The 23,231-nt window shown below is 42.5% G+C and overlaps 1 protein-coding gene across 1 annotated transcript in view; it reads left to right on the plus strand.

The window, feature by feature from the left end:
* Positions 1–133: 133 nt before the first annotated feature.
* LOC310836033 (apical endosomal glycoprotein-like) overlaps positions 134–23,231 on the plus strand; it is a gene marked incomplete at both ends in the record, with an annotated part of 30,002 nt that continues 6,904 nt past the window's right edge. Inside the window, 7 exons of the mRNA XM_083720972.1 lie at positions 134–153; positions 307–407; positions 5,891–6,022; positions 6,110–6,234; positions 6,323–6,416; positions 6,776–6,889; positions 7,007–7,137. Coding sequence (XP_083577098.1) covers positions 134–153; positions 307–407; positions 5,891–6,022; positions 6,110–6,234; positions 6,323–6,416; positions 6,776–6,889; positions 7,007–7,137 — 717 coding nt within the window. The remainder of the gene's footprint in view (positions 154–306; positions 408–5,890; positions 6,023–6,109; positions 6,235–6,322; positions 6,417–6,775; positions 6,890–7,006; positions 7,138–23,231) is intronic.

Below are 23,231 nucleotides of genomic sequence, written 5' to 3' on the forward strand. Positions count from 1 at the left end.
TGTATTTTCTTTTGTTGTAAATATGTATGTTTTCTAATTTGTACTTAATAAAAATTATTAATAATAAATAAATAAATAAATAAGGATCAGCAAGAATCCTTTTTTTTAAAAAAATAGTTTAATGGTTATAGAGATGAAGAAAAGGAAATACAGGTAGTAAGAATAATGAACAAAGGTAAAAACATAGCAGTTGGGGGAAAGGATGAGATGATAATAATGGTGACAACAACAACAACAACAACAATATTAGCAATTAATGGAGCCCCTGCCCCCCAGGCACCTTCAACCTGCTTGCGAAATCTGCAGGTGCCGCGGAGGAAGTGTTGTGGACCCAGGCGGGCAGCCAGGGCACTGCTTGGCGCCGTGCCTTGGCCACGATTCCCCAGCGCCTGCTGCCCAGCTTCCAGGTGAGGTCTTGTGTTTGAATCCAGCCTAGAATAAGAACAAACAAAATCATCATGAATAACAGCATCGGAAAGTATTTTCTCTCTGTTCCAGATGACCTTTGAGCTGCTCCGAGATGGCTTTGCGGGAACCGCGGCACTGGACGACGTAGCGCTGGGGTCCGGCGCCTGCACCCGCCCCCCTCCGCTGCAACTTTGAGGAGCCCGGTGCCTGCCGGTTTCGGGAGGAGGGTGGGCGCAACGGCCAGGCAACGCCACCTTGGGGCAAGGCCCACCCCAAGACTGTGTAAAGTGGTCTGGCAGACTTCCGTGCAGTACTATCTGCTTCAGGACTCAGCAGAGTGTGCACAGCACGGCCACTTGGTGTATAAGCTTGCAGAAGAGAGAGTCCACACGCTGTTGTTCTAAACTAACAGCTTTATTTACAGCAGAACAGTAAAATAACAAACAGACCATCTGAGACAGCAGGCATGGTGTCTCAGCAGAAAACGAAAGTAACTCACAGACAACGAAATAGCTTTCTGGACGTGGAGAAAGCTCCTCCCCAGATGCAGGACACACTGAGCTGTTAACCCTGTAAGCTCTAAACCTCACAGAACGCACCCTGGGCACGCAAGAGGGTGACTGACGCCGGCGTCAGGCCGGATAACTGCCGGGGGTCCCAATATGTAAAGACATCCCATGTTGAAAATGCAGTGTCCCGTGCACAGCGGAATGATGAGGAGTACGTGCACATACTCTATATTGCTTTATTTACACTTCAAAGCTGGTAGGTTACAGAAAAACATCTTGCCTCTGCCGGAGCAGAGAAAACATCCTCTCTCCTCTAAAGCACGGAGAGAAAACAACTAAACTGCGAAGAACAGTGAAAAACAGGAAACCAGTGTACGTTACATCCAGTCTCCCTTTCCCGTGGGAAAACCCAACAGCAACTGACTGTGGAATGTAAACACCTGTCTCGTGACAAGCACTTCGCTGCACAGTGAAAGAGAGCAGAAACCAGCATCCTCCCCCTTTCTGTGAACATCACTGGGCAGCGTGTTCGTACAATATCAGTACAAACCCAACTTCTGCACATAGGTACAGTGTTGATCCTTTGATACAATCTTGGACAATACATCAGCAGGAATTTCATTACCTGGCAAATAGGACACTGTTACGAGTCCCTTTTGAATACATTCCCTAGCATGTTGCAACTTCAATTGCAAGTGCTTCGTGCTTTGCTTACAACCTTCAGAATTCAGCAAAGCCAAACATGCTTTGTTGTCCTGGTAAACCTGGATTGGACATTTGACAGGAATTTTCATGTCTTTGCACAATTTTAACAACCATTCACAATCCTTAAGTGAATAAGACAGTGCATTCAGTTCAGCTTCACAAGTACTTAAGCTAACTGTTGTTTGCTTCTTGCATGACCAATCAAATAGACCCTGATTGTACATATAGCAAACTCCAGACGTACTTTTCCTGTCTGTAGTGTCACTTCCAAAACTTGCATCTGCAAATATCTCAAGACCACCAGACTTTTGATTGTTAAATCTCAGTCTGTAATGCATAGTGCATTTCAAATACCGCGCTATGCGTTTCAGAGCTTTCCAATCCTTAACAGTAGGATTGTTGACTTGTCTGCTTAGCAAATTACAGCTAACAGCAATGTCTGGTCTTGAACATCTGGCAATGAAGTTTAGCTTGCCTAGCACACTTCTGTACAGTGTAGTATCAGAAAATGCTTCTTCAGTGTCATCTACCTGATAACCTGTTGTCATCGGTGTGTCTACAGGGTTAGCATCCATCAGGTTTAGTTTGCTTAATACATCAGCAATTTTCCGTGACTGGTGTACTAGAATGTTACCATCTTGATCTCTCTCTATTTCCAGAGATAGGTAGTTGTTTACCTCACCAAGATCTTTCATGTCAAAGTGCTCTTTCAGTTGAGCTAGGGCATTATTGTACATTGTGACATCCTTCCAAAAGAATAAAAGATCAACATAAAACAAACAATACAGTTTCTTTTGCCCCTCCTCTTTGACAAATACACATGGATCAGCTTTCCCTTGCTTAAAACCTAGAGAAAACAATACTTCAGTGAGTTTTGTGTGCCAACACCGTGCACTTTGTTTGAGACCATAAAGGGACTTCTTCAGAGCACAAACATATCCCTGTTTTACCTGTACGCCATCAGGTGGAAGCATATAAAGTGATTCATCTAGAGATCCGTACAGAAAAGCTGTATTCACATCATGGTGACTAATGTGTAGATTCTCCTCTGCAGCTAGCTTGAGCATAAGCCTAATGCTCTCATACCTCACGGTGGGTGAGTAGGTCTCGTGATAGTCTTCACCTGGTATTTGTGCAAAACCTCTGGCTACCAATCTGGCTTTGTGTCTGACTATCTTGCCATTTTGATCAGTCTTCGCTTTGAAGACCCATTTGCTTCCAAGCAGTTACATTCCTGGAACTACTGGAACTAGGTCCCATGTTTTGTTCCTTTCTAAGGAATCAAGCTCAGCCTTCATGGCATTTAACCATGGCTCAGCTTCCTTTGAATCCAAATCCTGGATTTCTTGGAAACTTGAAGGTTCAAATACCTTCTTGGAGCTTTTAACAGCTGTTACTGCTATCTTAGCAAACTCATCAGCAAATCTCTTTGGAGGTCTGCCTTTTGTTGCTCTCTGTGACCTGCGAATTAGCCTTAAGTCTTCAACACTCTCCTCTTCCTTCTTAGGAGAAAAGTGACCTATTGTGAACAATGGTTCCTCCAATTCTTGATCAGAGCTCTCAGAGGGTCACATAGAGGCTTTCGCACTCTTGAAATCCTCTGAATCACCCGATTCAGTTTCAGACTCAGAATCAGAACCTTCATCAGTGGGTGTGGGTTGTTGCGGTTGCTTTTGACTATCCTCAGTCTCATCACTGTCATCAGGATAACATTGGAAAATTCCCACATTCTCCCCCCACTTAGCATTGTACTCAACACTTCTTGTGAGCTTAATTGTCTTAGAGTCAGTCATCATTATTCTGTAAGAACCTTTCTGATAACCTAGAAAGATACCATGCAATCCACGCTTGTCTAACTTGGAGCTTTGTGGTGAGTGAACCCACATGTCAGAACCAAAAATTTTCATGTGTTTGATGTATTGCTTCTTGCCAAACATCTTCTCATAGAGGGTACAACCAATCGCTGAAGATAACCTGCGATTATAACTGTAAACAAAACACGAGAGAGATTCGGCCCAATAACTCTCTGGAAGATTTGCATCATGCAGCAAGGTTTTTAACCCTTGAAGCAATGTTTGATTTGCCCTCTCGCAAAGTCCATTCTGCCATGGCGAGCGAGGACTAGACAAATCATGTTGAATTCCTTTCTCAGTCAGAAAAGCTTCAAACTGCTGAGAAGTGAATTCTTCCCCGCGATCAGTGAAAAGAATTTTTATCTTCTTACTATGCACATTTTCCAACCAAGCACAGAATTCCTTGAACCTAGGAAAAGCCTCTGATTTCTGCTTGAGATTGTACACATAAATATACCTGGAAAATGCATCAATGAGAACCATGAAGTACCTGTTTCCACCCAAAGAGGGCGCTAGTGGTCCTACCAAATCAGCATGAATAACCTGGTATGGTTCTGTAGCTTGCCTACTAGACACCTTACCTTTCGTAGCCATTTTCACCTTGTTTGCTGCGCATGCCTTGCACTTCATGTGGTACCTGCAGGGTTTAATAGTCATACCTTCAACCAAGGCAGGCATTTTAGATACTGCCTCAAAATTCAAATGACCAAATTTTCGGTGAAAATCATGAATACATCCTGCATGCAAACTTTTGTTAGTACCTGCAATGCAACACGTTTCATCCTGCACAACATCATCAAAATACAAAACATACAAACGATCAACATATTCAGCATGCAATACATAATCATTTTTCTTTGTGATGATGCACCTTTTGTTCTTAAAGGAAACGTCAATTTTCCGCTCATTCAGCTGTCCAACGCTGAGCAGATTATGCTTGGCATCCGGTACATAAAGCACATCCTGTATCGATAAGTCCAAACTGTGAAGAACAACAGTTCCGTAGCCTTTACTGGGGATTGTGTGGTCATCCACCTGGTGAATCGCACCTTCCTGCGGTGTAAAAGACACGAACAGTCGCTTATCGTTGCACATGTGATGCGTTGCAGCCAACAACGAAGAAAGATCTAGACGTCTTCTGGACCTCTGCAACCTTTGGAGTGAAGCGTGAGACCATTGCCTTGTGCTGCGTTGTCCTGGACACCGGACCTTTGCCTTTGCCTCGGCCTTTTCCACGCGATGAGCTTTCGCTGCGCTGCTCTGTCTTGGCCCTGGGATATTTGCATTCCCTCTTCATATGGCCTAGACGTCCACATGAGTAGCATTTCACTGCCTTCAAAGCTTTGGCGCCATCTGGTGGTTCCACTGCACTATGGGATGACGTCTGTGAAGTCTCCCCCTTGCCCATGCAGCTATCACCCTGGCGGTCTGCTTCATTCTGAATCACGGCAGTATCACAGGCTACTGTGAGCTGAGCATTTGGCTGATTGGCATCAAATTCCCCACTTGCCTCAGCCAGCCTTCTGCAGCTAGCCATCATGACTCTGGCATTAGCCTTCTGCGTCATCTCTGCTGCTTTAAATCAGGCTGCTTTATACAAGCTGCGTCTGTGTACAGCTGCTTCATTCCAAAAGCAAGTTCAAAACAGCCTCTGCCTGTGAGCCTGTGCCACTCTGCTTAACTGCAGCTGCTTCAAACCTCATTCCAAAGGCAAGTTCAAAAGTGCTTTCTCTCTGCTGCCTTAAATCAAGCTGCGTCACTGTTTTCTGCAGCTGCTTTATTCCAAAAGCACTTTTAAAAGTTACTTTCGATTTCCCCAGCATAGGAGCTTGTTCCTTTGAGCCTTTGCCTGTGCCCGGCAAAATGGCCATAAAAGTTCAGAGTCCAGCCATAAAGCCATTAATTAGAAGCTGGCAGGCTGCCCGGAGCAGTAGCACATACCTCATCAATCATCTGGACGCGCAGAGCAGATACCGTCCGATCCGTCCCTCTGCATTCCGATCCTTTTGCCGGCACTCCGATTCGACTTCTGGGCGTTTTTCTGGGCCCATAACCATTTATTTTGATATTGCAGTGTCCCGTGCACAGCGGAATGATGAGGAGTACCTGCACATACTCTATATTGCTTTATTTACACTTCAAAGCTGGTAGGTTACAGAAAAACATCTTGCCTCTGCCGGAGCAGAGAAAACATCCTCTCTCCTCTAAAGCACGGAGAGAAAACAACTAAACTGCGAAGAACAGTGAAAAACAGGAAACCAGTGTACGTCACATCCAGTCTCCCTTTCCCGTGGGAAAACCCAACAGCAACTGACTGTGGAATGTAAACACCTGTCTCGTGACAAGCACTTCGCTGCACAGTGAAAGAGAGCAGAAACCAACATCCCAATCGGAACTTGTCTCTTCCCTCCCCAGGGCACAACAGGGTCGCCGACACCAGAGCCCTGGCAGCAGGGCAAGCAGAGCCGCTGCAGACAGGGATGTACCTACCACTGGGAGGCACCCACTGTGTCGGATTCTGGTACTACCTGAGCGCCGGAGACGCAGGTAAAAGCTCGGGGTGGGATGGATGACTCGCCGGGGTCTCGTCCTGCCAGAAAGCTTGATGATTCCATCAAGGCGCTCTCCCGCCAGGCTCTCTGCGTGTCTCTGTGGAGGAAGAGGGCGGGAGGCAGGCCAAGGCACTGGCAGCGGGTTCAAGGCGGCACAGAAGCTGGCGCTACACAAATTTCACGGTGGCGGTTGGCGGCGAGTGGCAGGTGAGTGCCAAAAGGGAGCGTCAGGTTGGGGGAATGGTGCCGGGTACGAGTTTGTGGCAGCATGCGGACGCCCCTCTCTCTGGTGTAGGTGGCGTTTGCAGCAGAAGGCGATGGAGGGGCTGTGCCGTCATATGTGCTGCTTGACGAACTCGAGGTGACACCGGGGAGCTGCCTCGGCCCAGGTAAGTCTTGGGAGTTGTAGCGCTGCATGACCAAAGGGTTCCAGGTGCAAAATAGGGCCACAGAATCAACTGCTCTGGCTTCTCTGTGCTCAGGCTTGTGCAATTTTGAATCCGGCACCTGCAGCTGGAGGAAGCCCCATGGCGATTGGCAGAGCTGGGATTGGGCTGGGGCAGGCGCCGACGGTGAGTCTCGAACGCGGCACCCCCAAGCGTCCGGGTCGGGAGGCTTGCAACTTACAACCCTGCAAAGTGGGCCGAGGGGATCAGAACAAATCGTTGCAATAACAGTTTGCTCTGAGCCGGGTCCAGGTGCGAATAACTGGGCTTCTCGCCTGATTATTACTTTCTTTTCTCTCTAGGGCGCTATGTCTCCGTCCAGGTGGGCGCTGGGCACCACGCCGCCCGCCTCGCCAGCGAGACCCTCAAAGGCACCGGCTGCTTCTGCTTCTGCATGGCTTTCTGGGGTGAAAGCGGTGAGTCGGGTTTTGCTTGGGCTTGTGGAACTCCCTGCTGCGGGAAGGGAATTATAGCAGAGCCTCCGGCACCCAAACCCACTGCCCACCTGACTCCTCCTTCCTTTTCCTCCCCAGCAGCCGATGCCGAGCTCCGGGTGCTCCTGTCCAGCCCGCAGGGGGAGTGCGTGGTGTGGCAGGCAGCTGGCCACCAAGGTTGGGCCTGGCAGGAGGAGAGGCTTCTCGTTGATAGCAGTGGCAAGTTCCAGGTAAGTCATCTCAGAAAGTTTGGCGCCTTTGGGACTGCCTGCCACTGGAGTTCCTATGATAATTAAACTTCCTTATATTAGTCCTATTAAACTCCTTTAAATGTGATGGTGTTTGTCCACCTTTGGGACTGCCTGCCACTGGACACCCTATAAAGATGTCGAGCTTTCCGATTCAAAAAAGAGAATCCCAATTACCCCTTTGGGACTTCTTGCCACGGCGCCGGGAAGCTTTGGGACTCCCTGCCACTTTGGAACGCCTCTCGGGGTGAGGTGTTCAGCAGGTGGCAGGCTCAAATTCCTTCCTGGCAGGAGGAGCCACTGGTTTGAACCCATGTATCGCAGGTGGTGCTGGAAGTGGGCACTGGTGATTGGTCTGATACGGGCACTATTGCGGTGGACGACATAGCATACGCGGCCAGATGCGGGTGCCAGGAGCAGTGCCAGGGGAGCGGTGGCGAAGGGGAGGGGAGGCCCAATGCTTTGACGATCTGGAGTTTGAGAGACAGAATTTTTGCACTGCTTCCTTCTGGCCTGAGCAAAGCAAAGTGGCCGTGAGAGTAGAGATAATTTATTTGCTGCTTTATGTTGCCCAATAATTATAACATAAATACAGTGGTACCTCGGGTTAAGTACTTAATTCGTTCCGGAGGTCCGTTCTTAACCTGAAACTGTTCTTAACCTGAAGCACCACTTTAGCTGATGGGGCCTCCTGCTGCCGCCACGCGATTTCTGTTCTCATCCTGAAGCAAAGTTCTTAGCCCGAGGTAATATTTCTGGGTTAGCGGAGTCTGTAACCTGAAGCGTATGTAAACTGAAGCGTATGTAACCCTAGGTACCACTGTATATATTATAAGAACTACAATTACAATAAGAAAAATAATCATGCTGACAATAAAAAATATTGGCATAGTTATAATTACTATTTAATTATATATTATAATATTACAATAAGAAAAGTAATCAGAATTACAATAAGAAAAATTGGCATCGTTATTATATTCATACTTATTATTTAATTATATAATATAACAATTACAATAAGGAAAATTGGCATCATAATTATGTTATTCCTATTATACGCAGAGGCACTTCTGCGAAAAGAGGGTCTGTACAATGTCATTACAGACACACACATCGCAGCTCCAATGACGAATGAATGGGCAGCTAAGGATTCCAAATCAAGGGGAACACTTACATTGCTGGTATCCCCAGAAGAGCTTTGTCTCTTGCGTGATAAGGCCTCAGCCAGAGAGATTTGGGACACTTTAAGAGATTCTCATTTAAGAACAGAGGCTGGTGCTTCTTTGTTCTACTATGCCAAGCTGCATGATATGGCACTTGCTGAAGGTGCAGATGTGCGTGCTCATCTGATGGAGATGCAGAATCTGAGACATGAGCTGCAACAGAGAGGTCTCACCTTTCCAGAGGCTGTGTATTCCTTCATGATACTACATTCTTTGGGTTCAAGTTGGGAACCCGTTGCCACTCAGATTGCTGTTTTGCCAACTGCTCAGATCACGGTAGAGCATGTTACTGCTGTGATTCAGAATGAAGCTGACCGCCGGAGGGGACTTCCGGTGAGCACGATCTCGTCGCAAGCGGGGATTTTACCGCAAGGAAAATCCCGGGCTATTTCGGAGGAATAGGGGTGCTACAGGGCGCACTAGCCCCCTAAAATACCTCTGGTGGGTGTCCAGAAGGTCAGGTTCCCGGTGGTACCAGTAGCGGTTCGCCCCACCGTCAGGTAGCTTCAAAAAAAGCAAAGAGAACGGCGGAGCAGATCAGCGGGTCGAGGGAAGCCATTATCTGCCTCTGAATAGCGAAGCCCCGAGCTTGCAGAGGAAGTGCTTCGCTCTCAAATTAAAGAAATCCGGCTCCAAATTAATTGTAAATCTGAAGTCTGAAAACAACAAGGAAGTCCCGGAGAGAAAGAAGGAATTTTGCGGAGTTCACCTGACAGCCGAAATCAGCTTAGACGCAGCACTGCACGCAGAGCGGAAAAAAGGAAAGTGAGTTGCCCTAGCGGCTATTGTTTCTTCTCCCCCATTAACTCTTCTAAAAAGTAACTTTTTACGAAGATACGTTATATCAAAGACATTACCAGAGTAAAAGGGGAAACAGAAGAGCAACTTTTTGTTTAAAATTGAAGTCTTTGGTGTAACGGAGGAGATAAATAGATGAAGGAAGTGCTTCTCTACTTTCACTTTTAAAGAACAAAGGACAGTGAAACGAAAGGGAAGCCTTCGACTCCATTGAGAACTTTTAAGCAGAGTTAACAGCCAGAGGACGTATTAATAAACAAGTACATTTTGGCTTTGGATTTATAGGTTGTTCTAATTTATTTTCTTCTTTTTTTTTAATCCTTCAAAGTAGGTAAAAGACCCTAACTAATTAGGGCACCTTTACAACTTTTATAACTTTTATAACTACGCCACACCAACACAGATATAGGACCTCTAGTGGTTGGAAGGAGATGATATAACTTGTTTTTTTGCTACTACTTCATTGACGGACACTGAAAATTGGATATAATTGGATATAATATTGAAAATTGGATATAATTGGATATAAAATTGGGGAGTGTACATCTTTTTTTCCCATTTCTTCATTGAGGGATATTGGACATAAATTTGATATTAAGGATCTATAATTGCTGTGTTTTCTTCCATCTGTGGGATTGTTTTTCTACGCCACTCATATTTTTCCCGAATCTTATGGTGAAAATTGGATATAAAATTGGATATAAAATTGGATGTAAATAAGGGTTCCTACCTTGCCTTCTTCATCTATGAGACAGATTTTATTTTTATTTTTATCATCTTCGTTTCCCGGCCTTGAAAGAAGAGGGATCTAAGTTAAATTAAGTTTATCTCCTGCTGGATTATTGCAGAAGAACAAAAATTTGGAACCTGAGCTCAAAGGCAGGAGTTCACGGAACAAAATAATCCAAAAAGAGGAATAGCCTGATTGGTGGCAAGAAGACGACTCTGAATTGACACTCGGTGGTTTATACAACTCAACGACTGTTAATCAAATTAAAAGTTACAAATTAGGAAATTGGGTAAATGTAAAAGTTAAAGAGTGAATTGATAAATATTGAGGTATATAAAAGATTGTTTTATTTGACAGATAGTTAATAATATTGGAGGGGTATATGGTATTGTGAAGAGGTGTCAATTTTGTTATAGGAGATTGGTGGACATAAAAGGTTTCTTGGTTTTTGTTTATTGGGTCAGTTAGATTAAAATGTCTAATCCACCAAAGAAAGGGTTGGATGGGGGGACACCAACAGAAATGAAAGGGTCCAAGCAAGAAGCAGATTTCAAAGCAGAAATTTTAAGAACAGGTTGATAATAAGATTAGAACAGGTTGATAATAAGATTGGGAAAATGGATAAAAAAATTGATGAAACAGTCAATGAGTTGAAAGGGCAAATAAAGAAATAATAAATAATGACTTCAAAATTTTATCCAAAATGTATAAGTTGTTGCTAGAATGGAATTTGAAGGATGAGGCAGTTAAGAAGAAGAAGAAGAAGGTTTGGATTTGATATCCCGCCTTTCACTCCCTTTAAGGAGTCTCAAAGCGGCTAACATTCTCCTTTCCCTTCCTCCCCCACAACAAACACTCTGTGAGGTGAGTGGGGCTGAGAGACTTCAAAGAAGTGTGACTGGCCCAAGGTCACCCAGCAGCTGCATGTGGAGGAGCCGAGACTCGAACCCGGTTCCCCAGATTACAAGACTACCGCTCTTAACCACTACACCACACTGTACATTGGGCCAGAGACTTTGGTTATAAAGACTCTCCTCCCTGCAAGAGAGGGGAGTGGTTGTGGGCGGGAGCCCGAGCTCCGCCCCTAGTTAGCCCCCTGCCATCGCCTCACCTGGCTGGCGCCCACGCCCCTCAGCAGGCATCCAACCAGGTGCCTGAGGGGGGCGTGTTCAGCAGCCTTTTGCTGTGGCGGCAGCCTTCGCCCGGCCTCATTCTTCGTCCTCTCACCACGAGTCACCCACCCTCCACTCCCTTTTAGTTAGGGCTTAGGTCACTGGCCTTGCTATGGACCTTAGGTTGGTCGCCCTGGTTGTTTAGGGGGCCTGGTAGGAGTTTTTCCATTTGGCATTAGGCCTTTTTGGTTTTTTCGCCTACCTCGTAGCAATTGTCACAACTTTTTGTGGTATTGGTGGGTAGGTTAGGCATTGGAATAATGTGTTGTGCTGTGTCGAAGAGCTAGGTGTGGCCATCGCCTATGCCTTCAATTTTTAGGGGTATTCCATTAAAGGAATCTGGCGGTCGTGTATTCTGTCCGATGCCTGCTTGGCGGGAGGCCATGGCACGACCCTCGGTGACATTAGGGGTGAGCCTATAGTTGGATCGGCATCAACTGGCTCCACCTACTGGTGAATAAACCCACTTGTTCAAATCCAATGCCTAAGCCAATACCTTTTCACTGCTGTAATCAATAAAGTTGTGGCCTTTCCTTGCCCATTAACCTTATATCACGTGTCCGTGTGTATTCTTTCCACATTGCGGGGGTCGGGTCCTCGAACCACAACATACAATTTGAAGACTGGGAAAGATTATGGAAGGAGAATTTAAAATTCACAGAATGCATGACATTAAAAGAAAATGTTATGGAAATGTTTTACAGATGGTACATAACACCAGTAAAATTAGCGAAAATGTATAAGACATGTAATAAGTGTTGGAAATGAGAAGGCTCTTTTTACCATATGTGGTAGGAATGTAAGAAAGTGAAAGACTTCTGGGAAATGATATATAATGAATTGAAGAAGATACTAAAATATACATTTATAAAGAAGCCAGAGGTCTTTCTGTTAGGAATTTTAGGAAATGAGATAAAGAGAAAGGACAGTAATTTTTTTCAATATGCAGTGACAGCTGCAAGAGTGTTACTGGCTCAGAAATGGAAACAACAGGAAATACCGACAATGGAAGAATGGAGAAGGAAGCTGTTAGACTATGCTGAGTTGGATAAATTGACTGGGAAGATTAGATACTTAAGAGACCAAAAGTTCACCGAGGACTGGGGAAAATTTGTGGAATATCTGGAAAGTATAAGTGAGGGACAAATAACGCTAGAGGGATTTAAAGAAGCACTGTGAAATGTGAGAAGTATTGTTAAAAGTGAATAGAAAAAGAAAGGTTCAAATAATGACAATACAAACCTAAGAAATGCGTAAATTAATAATGACTACAAATGATTTACAGAAAAGCTGAAGGAAGTCCAGAAAAGAAACACTTTGTGAAAAATTGGATGTGAAATTATTATGTGTTTTTGTTTTTGCTGTAAATTAATAAAAATTATTTATATATATAAAAAAGAAGCTGACCGCCGGAGTGCTAGCTGCATGGGTAAGGGGGAGTCTTCACAGACGTCATCCCAGAATGCAGTGGAACCACCAGATGGCGCCAAAGCTTTGAAGGCAGTGAAATGCTACTCGTGTGGACGTCTAGGCCATAAGAAGAGGGAATGCAAATATCCCAGGGCATGCAAATATCCCAGGGCATGTAATGCTCTGAAAGAAAATGTTATGAAAATGATATATAGATGGTACATGACCCCAGTTAAACTTGCAAAAATATACCATTTGTCTGATAACAAATGTTGGAAATGTAAAGAAAATGAAGGAACATTATTTCACCTCTGGTGGACCTGCCCCAGAGTGAAGGCTTTCTGGGAAATGATATATAACGAGCTGAAAAAGGTATTTAAGTATACCTTCACCAAGAAACCAGAGGCCTTCCTTCTGGGTATTGTCGGCCAGAAGGTGTTAAAGAAGGACCGAACATTTTTTATGTACGCAACAACAGCAGCAAGGATACTCGTTGCTAAGTATTGGAAAACCCAAGATTTACCCACGCTGGAAGAATGGCAGATGCAACTGATAGACTATATGGAACTGGCTGAAATGACTGGCAGAATCTGAGACCTGGGAGAGGAGACGGTAGAAGAAGACTGGAAGAAATATAAGATTTATCTACAAAAATATTGTAAATTGTATGAATGTTAAGCAGGATGCTAGATTATAAACAATTCGGCACCATTAAAACAGATGAGGTGAATTATGAGGTTAAGTTAAACTTAATTAGACAATGATTAGGCTAAACCAATTTTTTTCAAGATATAAAACAAATTCATTTAAAATGTGTGATGTAATATTGGAAAATTAGTTAGTAAGAATGTAAACAAGGTGATAAATTGCTGGATTAAATTTTTTATAACTGGGAACGCAGAAACGGGAGACGTGAGGAAGTCCAAAGATGACAAGAAAATGTGTTATGATATATATTATTGTGTTTTATTTATTTGTATTGTAATTAAAAACTCTTAATAAATATTTTTAAAAAACAAACAAAAATAATTGAAGACTCCAATAAAAAAATACAAAAAGATTTGAGGGACCAAAAGAAGGAAACAGAAAAGCTGAAGGAAGAAGTAAAAAAATTAAATAAAACACAAGACCAATTATTGGACAATTTAGCTATGAACTTGCAAAATGGTTGGAGATGAAAGAAGAACAAATAGCATATACAATAGAGAATAAGAGGAAAACCACAACAATTTAAGACCAAAAGAATCCCCGGAGACTGTTTAGTAATATTCAACTCCATTGAAATGAAAAATATAATATTAAGAAATAGTTTTAAAAGAAAGTTGATGATCGGAGACCGTCCAATCACCATCTTTAAAGAAATTCCAATTAGGATCCTTCGCAAAAAGGAAGGATACAGACAGTTAACAAGTGTTTTGAAGAGGAACACAATACAGTACAAATGGGAATTCCCAGAGGGGGTTTCCTTCTCTCATAAAAATAAAAAATTCAAGCTGACAGATATTCATGAAGCAGAAAAGTTCGTGAGAAGATACGAAAAAGACCTGGGTAAAGAAGAAGTAGGACAGCGAGGAGGCGACTTGGTCGCAGGGGGCAGTGGAGGGGGTGGAGTCGAGGAGGGGGGGGGAGTCAGAGGAGGAAACGGAGGATTTTAGATCGGAGGAAGAGGAGGAGGGAGAAGACAGAGAGTTCAACAGAAAGGGAAGCACCAGACTTTAAATCAGAAAGTAGGATAAAGTGTACTTAGTCATAACTTGAAATGACCATTAAGTTTATATCGTGGAATGTGAATGGCTTTAATGATAAGTCCAAGAGGAATAAATTTGAAAAAATTATAAAGAAAAAAAATATTGATGTCATTTGTTGCCAAGAAACTCATGTTGCCAAAAAACACAAGCATATTTTAATAAATAAGAAGCTGGGAACAGAATTTATCAACTCAGACTCAAAAAAGAAAAGAGGGGTAGTAATTTATGTGAAAGAAAAATTAGAACCCTAGCAAATATGTAAGGATGAGGAAGGAAGAATCCTAGGAGTACAAATTAAATACCAGGGAGAAAAAATAAATGTGGTAACAGTTTATGCCCCAAACTCAAATAGACTGGAGTTTTTTTAAAAATTGGAGCAATTCTTATTAGACTTAGATAATAACAAATTGGTCTTACTTGGAGATTTAAATGGAGTACCGACACAAGAACTAGATAGAAGTGTAAGAAAAAAGAAGTTAAACCAAGGGAAATTACCGAAATCCTTCAATGACCTTGAGGAAAATTTAGATCTAATAGATATATGGAGATACAAAAACCCTACGACAAAACAATTCACCCAAATCTCTGAACCACACCAGAGCTGGAGTAGGTTGGATCAGATTTGGATCTCAAGAGAATTAACAACAAGAGTGGTGAATTGCGAGATCCAACCCAGAACTCTGTCGGACCATAACCCAATAACACTACAACTAAAGTGGAACACCCAGGGGCTATACAGATGGAGAATGAATGACTACTTATTTGAAACAGAAGAAGTGATTGAAAAAGCAAAAACTACTATAAAAGACTATTTTGACCTAAATATGAATAAGGGGACAGACATAGATGTAGTGTGGGACGCTAGCAAGGCAGTGTTAAGAGGCCTCCTGATACAGCAAAATATTCAAAGAAAAAAGGCCAAAGAACAGAAAAAAGAAGAAGTAATTAATAAAATGAGAATATGTGAGAAAAACATGATAAAAAATTCGAACAACAATGGTTATAAACAAGAATATAAGATGCTCCAAACACAATACTCAATATTAATAAATCAAGAAGTGGAATGGGGAATCAAGTTAATGAAACAAAAGTTTTTTGAATCTGCAAACAAAACTGGAAAGTTCCTGGCGTGGTAACTGAGAAAAAGGAGAAAACTCAGTCTTATCAACAAAATAAAAGTGGAAGAACAAGTGCTAGAGGACCCCAATGAAATAAAAAAGAACTTCCTTAAATTCTATGAAAAGTTATATAAAATAGAGGAAGAAGACTTAACAGGTATAGAAAAATATTTAGAAGAAAACAGCCCAAATAACATATCGGAAGAGGAAAGAAACGATTTAAATAAACCTATAAAAGTAGAGGAAATTAGAGAGGCAATTAAGAGGATGAAACTGGGGAAAGCCCCAGGCCCAGATGGGTTATCTGCTAAGTATTACAAGACCCTAGAAGAATATATAACACCGGTATTATGTGATGTAATGAATGAGATATTAAGAGGAGGAAAAACACCAATATATTGGAAAGAAGCATACATCACGTTGATTCCGAAACCAGATTCAGACAAACTTAACATCAAAAACTACAGACCGATCTCATTATTGAATAATGATTATAAGATCTTTGCCGATATAATGGCACACCGACTTAAAAAGTGTCTGAGTAATCTAATCCATACTGACCAGACCGGTTTTCTACCCAATAGACAAATTAAAGACAACATAAGACATACAATAGACATCATTGAATATCTAGAATGCCATAATGAAATTCCAGCAGTTTTAATGTTCGTTGACGCCGAAAAGGCATTTGATAATGTGTCTTGGGTTTTCATGATAAAATGTTTGGAAAGGTCGGGGATAGAGGACACATTCCTGGAAGGAATTAAAGCGATTTATACACAACAAAGTGCTAGACTAATCATAAATAACAATTTGACAGATCCGTTTAAGATAGCGAAAGGTACCCGACAGGGGTGCCCTCTGTCCCCGTTACTGTTCATTATGGTGCTAGAGATAATTACAAATAAGATAAGGAAAACTCAAGATATTCGGGGTATAAAAATAGGAGTGAAAGAACACAAATTGAAATCATATGCTGATGATCTTATGTTGTCGCTGGAAGACCTAAAAAAGAGTGTTGGTAAAGTATTGGAACTACTAGAGGAATTTGGAAAACTATCCGGTTTTAAATTGAACAGAGCAAAAACCAAAATAATGACCAAAAATCTGGAAGAAAAGACAAAAAATGATCTCGAAACTCAAACAGGGATTAAAATTGCCAAAAAAGTAAAATATCTCGGAATCTGGTTAACCATGAAGAACATAAATCTGATTGAAAATAACTACAAGAACACATGGAAAGAAATAACAAAGGACTTGGATACTTGGAACAGAATACACCTCTCTTGGTTGGGGAGAATGGCTGCGATCAAAATGAATCTATTACCAAAATTACTCTTTTTATTCCAAAATTTACCGATAATTAGGGGAATTTCACTATTTAAAGATTGGCAGAGACTACTTTCTAAATTTATTTGGCAAGGAAAAAGACCAAGGATTAAATTCAACCACTTAATTTCTATCCAACATCATTCTAACATTCATTAATTTTACAATATTTCTGTAAATAGTCTTTAAATTTCTTCCAGTCTTCTTCCGCCGACTCTTCTCCCTGGTCTCGGATTCTGCCAGTCATTTCTGCCAATCCCATATAGTCAATCATCTTCATCTGCCATTCTTCCAGAGTGGGTAGATCTTGTGTCTTCCAGTACTTTGCAATAAGTATTCTTGCTGCTGTTGTGGCATACATAAAAAAAGTTCTATCCTTCTTTGGCACCAATTGGCCGACCATGCCCAGGAGAAAGGCCTCTGGTTTCTTCAGGAAGGTATATTTAAATGCCTTTTTCATTTTCATTTCATTATAAATCATTTCCCAGAAAGCCTTAATCCTTGGGCACGTCCACCAAAGGTGAAAGAATGTACCTTCATTTTCTTTACATTTCCAGCATTTATTATCAGGCAGATGATAATTTTTTGCAAGCTTGACTGGGGTCATGTACCACCTGTAAATCATTTTCATAATATTCTCTCTTAGGGCATTGCATGCCGTAAACTTCATACCTGTGGTCCATAACTGTTCCCAGTCAGCAAACATAATGTTATGTCCAACATCTTGTGCCCATTTAATTTAGTACCGGATGAATATGATCTCGCAGCGAAGACCCCATAAGGAGTCTCGCCGCGGCATTCTGCACCCGCTGGAGTTTCTGGGTCAGTCTCAAGGGCAGCCCCACGTAGAGCGAGTTACAATAATCCAGTCTGGAGGTGACCGTCGCGTGGATCACAGTGGCTAGGTCAGGGCGAGAGAGATAAGGAACCAGTTGCTTAGCTTGGCGGAGATGAAAAAATGCAGCCTTTGTTATAGCTGTAATCTGCGCCTCCATAGAGAGGGAGGTATCGAAGATTACACCCAAACTCTTAACGGACGATGCTGGCACTAATTGCACCCCCGCAAGAGATGGGAGTTGCCCTCTCAATCCCATATCACTCCGTCCCAGCCAGAGGACCTCTGTCTTCGAAGGATTTAACTTCAGCCGGCTCCCACGTAACCATCCAGCCACAGCTTCCAGACATCTGGTCAGTGTGTCTGGGGCCGAGTCAGGATGGCCGTCCATCAACAGATAGAGTTGGGTGTCATCGGCATACTGATGGCAACCCAGCCCAAAACTCTGGATAATCTGGGCAAGGGGGCGCATAAAGATGTTAAAAAGCATCGGGGAGAGAATCGCACCCTGAGGCACTCCACACACCAAGGAGTGGCGCGATGACAATTCCCCCCCAAACGCAACCCTCTGTCCCCGACCAGAGAGAAACGACCGCAGCCATTGAAGGACTGTGCCCTGGATCCCCACGTCGGCAAGGCGGTGGTCCAGGAGTTTGTGATCGACCATGTCGAAGGCTGCTGACAGGTCTAGAAGAATCAGCAGCCCCGACCCGCCTCGATCCAGCTGCCTGCGGAGATCATCTGTTAGGGCGACCAGAGCCGTCTCGGTCCCATGACCAGTGCGGAAGCCGGACTGGAATGGATCCAGAGCCGATGTTTCATCCAGAAACCTACCAAGCTGTTCAGCAACCGCTGTCTCAATCACCTTACCCAGGAATGGAAGATTCGAAACCGGGCGGTAATTGGATAGATCTAAGGGATCTAATGATGTTTTCTTTAAGAGCAGACGCACCACTGCCTCCTTCAGTTCCCCTGGGAATATCCCGGTGCCAAGGGACAAATTGATGATATCCCCCAGGGGGGCCTGCACTTCGTCTGGACACGCTCTAATCAGCCAAGACGGGCACGGGTCAAGAGGTTTTCCGCAAGGGAAAGCTGATCCATGTGTATTTGTCAAAGAGGAGGGGCAAAAGAAACTGTATTGCTTGTTTTATGTTGATGATATTCTGTTTTTTTGGAAGGATGTCACAATGTACAATAATGCCCTAGCTCAACTGAAAGATCACTTTGACATGAAAAATCTTGGTGAGGTAAACAACTACCTATCTCTGGAAATAGAGAGAGATCAAGATGGTAATATTCTAGTACACCAGTCACAGAAAATTGCTGATGTGTTAAGCAAACTAAATCTGATGGATGCTAACCCTGTAGACACACTGATGACAACAGGTTATCAGGTAGATGACACTGAAGGAGCATTTTCTGACACTACACTGTACAGAAGTGTACTAGGCAAACTGAAGTTCATTGCCAGATGTTCAAGACCTGACATTGCTGTTAGCTGTAATTTGCTAAGCAGACAAGTCAACAATCCTACTGTTATGGATTGGAAAGCTCTGAAACGCATAGCACGCTATTTGAAAGGCACTATGCATTACAGACTGAGATTTAACAATCAGAAGTCTGGTGGTCTTGAGATATTTGCAGATGCAGGGACTTCCGGTCGGCGCCAGCGTTAATGGCGGTCCTTGCTTCGAGCTCCGAAGCAGGACTGCTCCACGAGTTCGGGTCTGACCCGCTACGGCGAGCGGGGGACCCCTAAAATCACAGGCGCAGAAGCCTGTGAGCAAGGAGATTCGGCGGGCACCTTTGCGCCCCCCGGTACTGTGAAAGAGCCTTTTTAAAGGCTCCGGAGCGGCACCGGGTGTGAGCGCGGTGCTGAGAATCGCTACCCAGCCCGTGGAGTGAAGCCGCGTCGCCATCAATGGAGAGCGCCGATTCCTTCCTGAAACTAAAGATTGACAACATTACCCGTGAGTAAGAACAAGAGAATAAGATTAACGGGACACTAAAAATTTTGACATTCGGCTGAAAACGGGAAAGGCATAAATTAAGGAAGTCTGCCTTCCCGAACTGCATGACTAACAAAGCAACAAAAAAGCAAGCTGTATTTAAAAGGGAAACTTTTCTTTAATCCAGCATACCTGACATCGAACGTAGACCTCCCCCCATCCGGCAGGAGAAGGGGGGAAGATAATTGGGACATTGTTTAACCTGCATTAAATAATTTGGACGGGAAATCTTTCACTGTCAAATCCTCTGATTCGGGCTGCCTGAATAAGGCACCGAGAAAGCGATCTGTCAGACGGATCTTGGATACAAAGTGGGACTTTATTTGTAACAAAATTACGGGACTTTAGTGGATTTATACTGTTGAATTTTGAACTGAAACAAAGTAAGGATTTACAATTGGACTTTTGAACTTTTTCATCGCTCTACGCTTTCTTGTTTCTTTGTGGCTTATTCCTATTTGGATACAATTTGCTCCCTCTAGAGGGTTTCAAGGGAAACAGTTCCATTGAGGAAGAAGCAGTGGGATTTTCCACTTGTAAATCTTTCCTGTGAGAACGACCTTGGATATGAGCACCCCAGTGGATGAGATATCAACTAGATCAAAAACAAAGCAAGCACAAGCACAAAAGAAAAGGGGCTCTATGTCAGGAGGAGTACCAGCTGCACAGGAAAAAGTAACAACTGCATCAATGGATTCTATGACACAGGCACTGCTTAAGATAAATCAATCGCTGGAAGCATTGACAAAGCAGTCTACAGAAAATTCTAAAAAATTGACAGAACTGACAGCGAGATTGGACTTGAACACGGCAACTGTGACAACTAACACAGATTCTATAAATCGATTAATACAAGAAAGTTCAGAAACAAGAAAAATCGCTGAAAGTGCTAAAAGCACTGCAGAGGAGACAAGGGAAAAGTTTGTGCCAATTGCAAAAAAAGTGAATGAGCATGATGCAACTTTGGCCTTAATGGAACTGGAAAGGAAAGGGAAAAATCTGAAACTAAGATTGGTTCCTGAAAGTGAGGGGGACAACCTTGCGGAATTCCTTACAGAGAACTTTGAGGAATTTTGGCAAGACGAATTGGAGAAAGAGGAGGAGTTTGTGATAACTACAGCCTTCCGGTTGGGCAGGAGACAGGGCAAGAAACCAAGGGATTGCCTAATCACGTTGAGATCCAAGGAAGAAAGAGATAAAATATTGAATCTACACTATCAAAAGGCACTGGTGATCCAGAATTGTCAAATACAGATCTTCAAGGACATCCCTAAATACATTTTGGAGGTGAGAACCTTCTATAAAGATCTAGTTGACCTGCTGAAGGAAAATACCATCCCATTTAGGTGGGAGTTCCCACAAGGATTGTCCTTTAACTTCAAAGGTAAGAAGATAAAAATAAAAACAATTCAAGATAAAGAACAGTTTTTGGAGAGATATTTAGAAGACCTGCGGAAAGGAACGGTAGGAGAGAGAGAACCAACTGATATCGCAAACTTATCATTTGGACTTAACCCAATACCAACCGAGGAGGAACGAAAGCTTGGAGCTGTCGGTGGAAAAGGTACCCAGTAACAAGATGTCTCTGCAACTTCTGAGTTGGAATTGCAATGGTCTAAACCTTCCCAGAAAAAGAAATCAAGTTTTTCACATTTTAAAGAAAGAACAGTTAGATATAATATGTTTACAAGAAACCCATATTGCCAGGATACACAGGAAACTTTTGACAAATAAGAGATTGGGACAAGAATTTATATCATCAGACAAAGTCAAGAAAAGAGGTGTGGTGATCTACGTAAAAGAAAAACTGGTTCCAAAAATGATATTTAAAGATGAACAAGGAAGATACCTGGCAGTTGAAATTCAAATTCAAGGAGAAAAAGTTTTGATAGTAGGAGTATATGCACCAAATGAAGGGAAGGCCGAATTCTTTAAGAAGCTGCATGAGACATTAATGGACTTCCTGGACTATAAAATCTTAATGATGGGAGATATGAACGGAGTTGTCTCCACAAACATGGACAAAGCACAGAGACAAGTGATTTCTAAGGAAGGGAGACTACCAAAGACTTTTTTTGAAATGACTGAAACTATGGATTTGATTGACATCTGGAGAACAAGGAACCCTCTGGAGAGAGAGGGAACCTTCTTCTCTGAAGCAAAAATGACATGGACAAGAATTGACCAAATATGGGTTACTAGTAGCCTGGCGCCAAGAATAAAAAAAGTAGAAATCTGCCCAAAAACCTGCTCCGACCATAACGCCGTAAAGATGGAGATGAAACTAACAACAACTGGATCCTTTAGATGGAGAATGAATGACACCTTATTTAAAGATGAAGAGATTGACAAGAAGGCCCAAAAAGCAGTGAAAGACTATTTTGAGGTAAATTTGAGAACAGATGTGGAGAAAAGAACAATTTGGGACGCTAGCAAAGCCGTGATGCGAGGTTTTCTAATTCAACAGAATTCTATAAAGAGGAAAAAACAAAATGAGAGGAAAGAAAAAATCTTAGAAAAAATGAAAGAAGCAGAAAAGAAATTGAGGTCCAGACCAAAGTCTCAGGAGATTTTGAGAGAAATAAAGTATCACCAGATGCAATATATGGAATTGATGAATCAAGAAATAGAATGGAAAATAAAGCAGATGAGACAAAAGACATTTGAATCAGCGGATAAATGTGGGAAACTTCTGTCATGGCAATTGAAAAAGAGACAGAAATTGAACACCGTGACAAGCCTAGAAATGGACGGAAAGATTATCCACAAACCTAATGAGATAAGTAATTGCTTTCAAAGTTTTTTTAGGAAATTGTATGCACAAGGGCCAGTCAATGAGCAAGAAATAGAAGAATTTATTAGAAAATATGGTTTACCAAAAATCTCAGAACAAAGCAAAACGATTTTGAATGAAAAAATAACAGACCAAGAAATAGAGGGTGCCATTCAGAACATGCGATTGGGAAAATCTCCAGGACCAGACGGTTTGACTGCTAGATATTACAAAGCGTTGAAGGAATGGTTAATACAACCATTGAAGCAAGTTTGTAATGAAATTATGGAGGGGAAAAAGGCACCTGAATCGTGGAAAGAGGCTTTCATCTCACTTATACCGAAAACAGAGACTGAAAAGAACCAGGTTAAAAACTACCGCCCTATATCTTTACTTAATGTGGATTATAAAATTTTTGCAGACATTTTGGCAAAAAGACTAAAAAAAGTGCTGATAGGGGAGATTCATAAAGATCAAGCTGGCTTTCTCCCAGGGAGACATATGTCAGACAATGTGAGGAACATTATAGACATTTTGGAGTTATTAGAAGTTGACATTAACCGAAAGGCGGTTTTGATTTTTGTGGATGCGGAGAAAGCCTTTGACAACATTTGTTGGAGTTTTATGATGAAGAATCTCCAAGGGATGGGGGTAGGCCAAGGTTTCGAAAACGGTATAGGTGCAATATATTCTAAACAAAAAGCAAAGCTAATAGTGAACAATGTGGTAACGGAAGAAATACCTATAGAAAAAGGTACACGACAGGGGTGCCCAATATCCCCTTTGCTTTTTATATCTGTCCTGGAGGTTTTGTTAAACATGATTAGAAAGGAACAGTTGGTTAAAGGAATACAGGTCGGAGCTAAGCATTATAAATTAAGGGCATTTGCAGATGACTTAGTGTTAACGCTGCAACAGCCAGATA

This window comes from Podarcis gaigeae, assembly GCF_964106915.1.
Source record: "Podarcis gaigeae genome assembly, chromosome: W".
In the NCBI taxonomy this organism is placed as follows: Eukaryota; Metazoa; Chordata; class Lepidosauria; order Squamata; family Lacertidae; genus Podarcis; species Podarcis gaigeae.